The sequence below is a fragment of the Quercus suber genome, unplaced genomic scaffold (assembly GCF_002906115.3).
Source record: "Quercus suber isolate HL8 unplaced genomic scaffold, Cork oak 2.0 scaffold_567, whole genome shotgun sequence".
NCBI classification, from domain to species: Eukaryota; Viridiplantae; Streptophyta; class Magnoliopsida; order Fagales; family Fagaceae; genus Quercus; species Quercus suber.
This window is the reverse complement of record NW_027070012.1, coordinates 113,139-122,331: the sequence shown is the minus strand read 5'-3', so window position 1 is coordinate 122,331 and position 9,193 is coordinate 113,139. Positions and strand designations below refer to the sequence as shown.

At 35.0% G+C, this 9,193-nt stretch overlaps 1 protein-coding gene across 1 annotated transcript; it reads left to right on the top strand.

The window, feature by feature from the left end:
- Positions 1 to 6,016: 6,016 nt before the first annotated feature.
- Positions 6,017 to 8,194, top strand: LOC136063733 (beta-glucosidase 42-like; the record flags this gene model as incomplete). Its single annotated transcript, XM_065764530.1, is given in 4 exon segments — positions 6,017 to 6,051; positions 6,160 to 6,262; positions 6,620 to 6,728; positions 7,606 to 8,194. Coding segments are annotated over 4 exon segments (443 nt in total), but the record flags the coding sequence as incomplete, so codon positions are not given.
- Positions 8,195 to 9,193: the final 999 nt, after the last annotated feature.

Below are 9,193 nucleotides of genomic sequence, written 5' to 3'. Positions count from 1 at the left end.
ATTGAAGCTTCATTCTAGACTAAGGACTATTCCACGCTTGATACACACACACAACACACATGCCTAATGTTCAATGAATGCCTTATTCATTTGTTCGATTGTACTTGTTTAAATGTGATGTGTGTGAGCTCAACTTTATATGGATCAATCCAAAAAGATTTTTGATCATTTTATATGTTTTTGGAAGTGATTTTTATCACTATTTGTGTTCTTGTTTAATGCTTACATTGTTTTACAGTGTTTAAACATGTTTTGTGTTGAAAAACAAGTGTCAGAATTTTTGGCGACTTGTTTTGGCGACTTGACCAGTCGCGAGTTACAGTCGCGAGTTTTGGTGACTCGTTTTGGCGACTTGCCCAGTCGCGAGCCCAGTCGCGAGTTCATCCAGAAACTTTGGCGACTCACTCGCGACTCGCCCAGTCGCGAAATGCCCAGAAACAGCTTTTTAGAGGGCTTTTCGTCTGAAACTTGTTTTTAACCTCTCCCATCCTCTTTTAAACCCCTCTTTCAATATTTTTACATCAAAACCCAACCAATTTGAATGGTTTTTCATTTCTTTAACATCTCTAAGGTAATTTTAAACTCTTTTCATTGATTTGGATCCTTGGATTATGTTTTAATGAGTTTTGTGCTCTTGGTTGAGATTTTCATCATAGGGGTTGGAAAAACCTGATTTTTGTCAAATTTTTGCATGGGTTTGGTTTCTTTTGATGATTCTCTTTGGTTGTTGGCCCACTTATGGCAAAAAGAACATGTATTAAGGGTGAATTTCATGATGTCCATGCATTGTTTCATATTGTTCTTCATAGTGTGCATGCTAGGTGTTTGATAAAATGCCTCTTACGCATTTTCTCACTTGTTTGGACTCCAATGAATATCAAACTTTGGGGTTTCTCATGTTTCCTCATTAGGAACATGTTTGGTTCTTTGGTTGTGTATTTAACACACCTTGCCCCACATGTGCATTCTCCATGCATTGGTCATGCATTGCACTTTGTCACCTCTTGCACACACCTTGCTACCCTTGTCATGCATTGGTTCATATATTGTTTCTTCATCCTAGCATATCATGTCTTAGGATTGAGCTTCATTTTCTCATTCATCTCACACCCCTCATGCATTATTGCACCCCTCCTGCATAATTATCATTATTCATACCTTCATCTCTTGCCCTCTTTTCTTCTTAACCCCTTTGCCTATTCGTGTCAAAAAGGGGGAGAGTATACTCTAGAGTAGTATACCGAAAAGTTTTGTCATTTCTATATGACTCTTGTGCACATTCTTAGGAGGAGAAATTCCATTTCCCATGCACATTCGTAGAGGGAGAGATATTCCATAAGGGAGTTGCATATACCAAGAGGGAGAAGACTTTGTTTGGTCAAGTTGCTCACATGTTTCACATCATGATTACTTGATCGCAATTTACTTGTTACATTATATTTGTCCATTTATTACTTGCTTTACCTTGAGGGTCTAATGTGTTTTGTGCAAGTGTTTCAAGTTACAGGTATATATGTTCAAAGTTCATCACAGCTCCTATGATTCATGATAAGGGGAGTGATATGATAGGGAAGTATTTTATAGTTTGTTATGTTGTTGGTTTGTACCCATTATTGCTTTTGTAAGTTTTGAGGGTTGTTTCTTATTCTTATGCACTGTTTGTAGGCTTGTATGGTTTGTGCCATGTATTTGCAAAACTTTGCATATGCAGCCTTTGTGCTTTGTGTTTTGGTACTTGTTAATACCTTGCATTATCTTAAGTACAACACCCTTGTACCCGTGTAGGATTGTTCCTAGATGCATATATGTTTGTATGCATTGGTTGAGTGTTGGACTTGCAAATGATTCTCTTCAATTGAGTTTATCATTTTTGCATGTCCGGATGTTCATTCCTTGTGTGGATGAACATAGTAATCACTTTTGCTGAAGTGACTACTGGTGTTGATCTTGCCATGAATTATTGCTTTTATGCCTATGTTTATTTTTGCTTGATCATGCTTATTTTGCTCCATATGCATATTAAGTTTTCTGCATACAATGATATTGCTATGTTATTGTGTTTCAAGAGTTACTTATTCATATGTTCAAGAGCTTTACAGAATTTAGAGTTAGGTGTGAGTGAGTTTTCCAACTGTTCCCAACTCACGTTTAAGTCTAGAGTCTGTTGTAGGGTTTTGTCACGGAATAGCCAAAGGGGGAGATTGTAAGGTTGAATTTAATCAACCATTTAATTGGCTTTATTCCGTGACCAATTTGCTTGTAATTTAGCACTTAGCAACCCTGTATTTAGGTGGGAAAATTGTAAGGGTAGTATGTGAGAAGATGTGAAGAAAAGCTCAAGAGTGTGCAAGAAAAACAGAGGCTCGCGGCTAGGGCTCGCGAGTGGATCGTGACTGGCAAGTCGCTAAAGGCTGGCACGTGAGAGGCACACTGGGAAGCTGAAGGGTCGCACCAGCTGTTACGCTACAGGACAAAAGTTCCAGTCTGGTCAGGCCGTTACGTCGCGACTTGAACTCGTGACTTGGATAAGCCGCGAGACCAAGTCGTTAACTTACCCTGTTTGACAAAAACTGACGTTTTGCATTCCCTTCTCACCTTACTATATATACACCCTTATATCCATCATATTGAGAGAGCTTCCAGATAGAATTTTGTGAGAGAAAACCCTAGAGAAAAACAAGATTACCTCATCCCCAATCTTCATCTAAAGAGACTCTACAAATTCCTCTACTCTCTTCCTCTCCATTGTCATACCCTTGAGAGGTCATTTACCAAACCCTTATCTCACCACACCCACGTCTGAGAGAATGTCCATTTGGTGCTTTGGGAAGCAGTTTGGAAAGGAACCAATATACATTGGTTGATGCTATGGTCAAGTAGCGGAATCCGGCAAGCTAAAGAAGAAATAGGTTCGGCGTAACCTCGTTGGAGCAAGAAGCTTGGAGGGCTTAGGTACTTGGGTAGATTAGGCTTGGAGGGTCTTCTGTTGTTCATGTATCCCAACTATATTCTTTAGTGGATTTTATCACCACTTGGAGGGCGGCGGAGAGGTTTTACACCGAGAACTTCGGTTTCCTCTTCGATAACACATCGTGTGTTGTCCGTGTGTTTGCATCTCTCTTTCCTTTATCTTTGCCTTATATTTACTGCTGTGGATGTGTTTATATTTGGCTTAGATTGTTTTATCAATTCTGTTATAAGCTTGTTATCATATTCCGCACATTAATTGTTTGATATAAAGCTTGAATTGGTATTTTGTATCTGGGGGTCTAAACGTTCAAGGATGTTTCATACCCATATTGAACTTTCAGAAATAATTTAAGGTTTGTAGGGTTTAGAATCTAGGGTTTGTAAAGTTTCAATTTCTAATTATATCCTTTGTAAGTTTTTGTAATTACTCACTTTTCTTTTTAAATTTAAAATACATGTTGGATATAAAAGGTATTTGACAAATCTAAAATAAAATAAATATTTATTTGTTATACAAGTTAAACGGGTTGTGTTAAGTGAGTCATTTTGAGTTGATACAAATAAATTGGTGTGTCAAACGTGTCTATTGCAGGTTACACAAGTTGACCCGCTTATGACACGTTTCTTATCGTGTCGCTTTTGGGTCGATCTATTTAGAACCCAAACTCATTAAGGCCCAACCCTAACCCAGAAAAACCTATGTCGGGTTCGTGTTATGTTCGCGGGTTGGATCAAACATTGACACCCCTACCCACTTCGAAATTCAAATACACTTCTAAGCGGTTACCTAAACTCAAATCTTATCCACTAACCAACAGTTTCACTCCATATTCCAAACTTAAAACCACGATGATTTTGCCTTTTACCACTCTTAAATTTGTTTTTGTGGTTCTACAGAATTTCACTACTAGGTAAGAGGGATACTCTACTTATTTCTCCAATTTCTTTCTTCTTCTTCTTTTTTTTGGGTATTTATGTTTCTAACAACAATTGATTTTTTGGATAAATAATCCCGATTAATTATTGATGTATTCTGTCTTGATCGATGCGATTCTCAATCATTTTTTTATTTAATTATTTTACTTAGTCTCAGACTCTCGGGTAATCGGGTTAGATGAATTTTTCTTCCCATGAACTAATACAGTTGTTTTCAAGTCTTCGTACTTGGGGTGTGAGGAAATGGTTGCATTTGAAGATGTTATGGTCCTTGGAGAGCCTCTGGACCTATTAGAATTTGATGAAAATTGTGGAAAAGTCAAACATGAAACAGTTATAGATCTCAAGGAAAAATGAGGAAAACCACATAAAGGAATTGGATAACTATTTATTGGAGAGTGATGATTGAAAGTGAGTTTGATTTCGTTACCCATAATCAAGCACTTCGGATAAACATCATCAAAAATAACTTTAATGTTCTTGATTTGTTAACATTTTTTTTTTTTTAGTGTGTATGTGTATGATTGTATCTCAAGTTGAGGAACACGAAAACTTTGGCTTCACTATTTTCACACATGTGAATGTTTCTCACATATGTTTACAATTTTAAATCTATGTTTTTAACTATACTGTAACTAGATTATTTTGGCATGTATTTTTCTATTTGATATCTAAAACTCTTTACTCATTACAGAATACTCAACCATTCATCTTTCAAATAATTTGCATGCAGTTATGTAAATGTCTCAATTGTTTTCTAAAAACTCACAATAAACAATTAAACCAATATTATTTTAATTTTATTATTTTTTACCAAACAAAAAAAAAAAGTTTTAAAAAATGGTTCAAGTTTGGGTCGGGTCGAGGTCAGATCGGGTTGACCTGCAAAAAACGGGTTGAGTCACGGGTCAGCCTGTTTTTAATTCGGGTAAAAAAATCAAATTCGGATTAGGTATTTTTTTTGGTTCGGGTCGGTCAAAAAATTCGGACCCATTTTGCTATGTCCCACAACTATCTCCTATTTATTTTTTCATAACTCACTAACTCATTCTCTCTGTTTTAGTCTAACAAGGGCAAAGAAGGAGTTGTTGAAGGAATATGAAGGTGATGAGTCCAACAAGAAGGAAGTGTCTCGCAATGACTTCCCTCCAAACTTCTTCTTTGGCGTGGCCACTTCTGCCTATCAGGTTCTCTTTCTACCATCACCTCTGCAATCAAATTTTCTCGTTTGTTTTTATTAATGTTCTGACAAATTATGATCTGGGCATTTGTTCATTTTTACTGTCTTATTGTAGATTTCACAAAAAGAAATCAGCTTTGTTATCCATTTTCTTACAAATTACGATATGGGTTTTGTGTTACAATTTTCCAAGCCTTTTCGGTTGACCAGTTTTGATTTCTTGTTGGAAAAAAGAAGTGTAAATTGATCATAATTTTTTTATCAGATTGACTTCTTTGGGTTCCTCATATCATGTGATTTCTATGAATTTATTTTGTTGTTATGGGCTATTATATCTGAAAGGCATGCTTGCTGCTTCCTCTCTTTTTAGTTTTTCTTATGCTCTCTTTTTGGCCTTTTTTAGCATAGTCTTTTATTGCATACTATTGTGCAAAATCTAAGTGATTGGTGTCATTTAATTAAATTTTTGGAAGAACTCTATCTTTGATATATGGCTCTACGTTTCAAAGGATCATCTTTCTCAAGTATGAGGAAGGGTATGGTCACCTTGGTGAAAAATCATCATTTTTTGCAGAAATAGAAGTTACAGCCTCCCAAGTAGGGGACACAACACACAAGTACATGCACAGTATTCTCCTTCGTGATGTTTCCTTGATATGTAATGGAGGTTTTATAGCACATGAGAGAGAGAGAGAAGAATCATTCTTGGAAACTAAAGTATGTGAAACTAAATGAATATCAACTCTAACTACAAAATGTTTCTTTTGGAAATGTTAATAAGAAAAGTAGCTTGTCTGGTTTTTTTTTTTTTTTTTTGGTTGGTTAATTTAGTTTCTGATATAAAACTTAAAGGAAAACCTAAAGACAAAGATGAAGAAAATACCTTAGAAAAACTTATGTTGATGTCTAATGTTCTTGCTTTATCATCAGTTGAATGGGAAGGGGGTGAGAAAATTGGTGAGAAGGTATGATTCCTCTCTCTCTCTTGTTCGCAGATACAGATCTTGCAGTGTCTGTGAGCATGCATATATCTTTAGATTGTCTCTGGTCTGCTGAAAGATTTTATGTGGCAGGCAGCATCAGAATGGCTTTATGTTGTTCCTTGGGGCATTCGGAAGGTTCTCAATTACATAGCACAGAGATACAATAATCCTCCAATATACGTGACTGAGAATGGTATAATGTGGACATTTACCATCAGAAGAAAAACGGTTTATATTTTCGATAGATTTTCTTTGTAGAACTCTTATAGATGCACACATATTTGCTAATTGGATATTTCTAGGTGACCGTCCTTTTCCAGTTTGGCCAATTGGCTGATACAGAATAATAGAACCTTAAACACTCACTTCTATATATTAAGATATGATCAAGAAATATTTTGGGCTGATAAGATCTCTATTTATTGGTGGAAAATTACTTAATGCATCCATGTTAGGTGTCCCTCAGATTATAGTGCTGAAGGATATTTTCAATTATGCTAAAGTGCTCTTCTTTCACTTTCTCTGAACCTTTTTTCCACAACACATACAGGTATGGATGATGAAGATAATGGAACTTCTCCACTTCATGAGATGCTCGATGACAAATTGAGAGTTGTTTACTACAAAAGATACCTTGCTGCTGTTGCTCAGGCAATCAAGTTGAGTTACTTCATTATATCATATTCTGTATCAATTCCTGTCGAATAATAAACTGGTTCATTCATATTATTCACTTGCAAGTACTTGGTAAATTGTGCACTAAGCCAATTATTTGATGCCTGCTAATTATGCCAATGTTTGTCTATGTGCATCACCATTCATCTTTATTTTATCAGAGCTAGGTAGTCAACTGATTAATCCTAAATTTTGAATCTGTGCTACCATTACATGCTCAAATAAATAAATAAATAAATAGAAGGGGGTGTGGGCTAGAAGAAGTTTGGCCACTAATTGCCATTTGAATTTTGATATCGCAATGAAAATACTCACTATTTAGACATTGAAATTAGGTAAGCAAAATGCCTGTTTGGTTGTATTTTCATAAAAGAGATAAAACATTTTATAGAGAATAAAAAGGAAACTCAGGAACATATGTTTCAATGATTTTTTTTTTTCCTTAAACTTAAAACAAAACAAAATAAGGAACAAAAAGAAATATCATTTTGATTTTTTGTGAAAAGTGGCTGTTTTCAAAAACATTTCTTGGAAAATGTGTTTGGTAGCACATTTTTGCACTGTTCTGTTTTCGTGAATTTTATTTTTAGAAACAGGAACCAAACAACCCAAAAAACTCTTGTAGGTATCTGAATACATGTACAGATTTGTAAGAACTTTTATGCACTACATTACACAAAATAGGTTCACTGGCTGGCTCTAGTTCATTTTTGTTTTACCAGAGATAAATACAAATTGGCCTTTATAAAGTTAGCTTTCATCTTACACTACTTGTCTAAACAGAGACTCTCTTATGCTTTTTCGTATTGGTCAAACAAATATGTTATAAAATCAATTTTGTTTATTGGATTTCTTGGACAGGGATGGAGTAGATGTTAGGGGATATTTTGCATGGTCATTACTAGACAACTTTGAATGGGCTCAAGGTTATACCAAGCGTTTTGGTTTGGTTTATGTTGATTACAAGAATGGGCTCTCTCGGCACCCAAAGTCTTCTGCTAATTGGTTCTTGCGGTTCCTGAAAGGTGGTGAAGGGAAAAATGGCAAGAAAGACTAATTGACTTGTGCCAGTCTTCGATTAATTTTTGAAGCATATATAAAAAGCCTGGTCTTACAAATTGTCCAAACCTATTTGTGCTTATTAGAAGTGTTTGCAATTGAATTTTTAGCCATAAAGGACTTAAGGATTGTAAACTTGTGATCTTCATATCCTGTCCAGCAAAATGAGAAAAAGTTTGCCTTATATCCTATATAAGTTATATCCTGTCCAGTACTAGTGATGGTTCCCAAAGTGATAGGATCCAATGCACATGTTGACCAATGTGCGAATTATGTGGCTAAATGTATCTCTATAGAACTCTTATAAGAGTCTTTTTGGGGTATGATGCAACTTTAGCCTATTCGAGTTTTTAGCTTCTTTTTAGTACTATTTATGGGTCTCATTATACTATTTAGCTGGCTTTTAACTTTTTCTCTACAATACTTTCAACAAAAAATTTTCAGTTTCAGTTAAATAAACTATTCATAAAGGGATTATCTATTAGGTCATAATGAATCATCATCTGATAGGTCATAATGAATCATCAGTGAGGCAGAGCATATATAATGCTGCATATCCTGATCCACGAATTAACTCACACCATTAGTCAAACATGAGCACAGTATGATGTATTAACCAAATTCACACTTCTGTAAACATAAAACGTTCAAGATTCTGCATATATCTCAAACCTCACCAATTGTGCGGACATGAAAAAGTCTGAAACCACCTTATCAGAACAGCAAGTTGACAGAATATTATCAATGTGAAAACTTGTAACCATACATTGATTTGTACAGCATTACCATGAAGATTCACATGATTTGATCAAATTGATTGAAATAAAACAAGAAATGTATAAATTCATACGCCACGACAGCTAAAATCGACACATTAAATGAGCTCTCAAAATTCACATTTCATACTTGTTCCTGATAGGAAACACATGATCCATGCAGTACTTGTAATAAGATCCAACTAAAACATGTCACAATAATACAACTTTCTCCTTTTTATGTATTCTTTTTCTGTAGCAAACAGATAAATTAGAATTTCAATTGCAAATGATAATACTTTACTCTATATACATATAAATAAAATTCACATTACAACACTATTGCTTTGTGTTGCTCAATGGAGCAAGGATGATTGTTGAGATTTCTTTCATTCGATGGTTCTATCAAGTGAAAGTTAATGATTAAGTGTAAGCATATGAACGAGTCAATTATAAAAGTTTCAATTGCAACGTGAAAGCTAAGGTGCCTATTTAGCATCGCATTTATTTTACATGAATTATTATCTAGAAGCAGGGGCAGTGCTATGTATGATTCAAGGTGGTCACAAGACCACCCAAAGCTTGGATTTTATTTTATTTTTGTTATACCTTAAAAAATGAATTTTAAATTAATA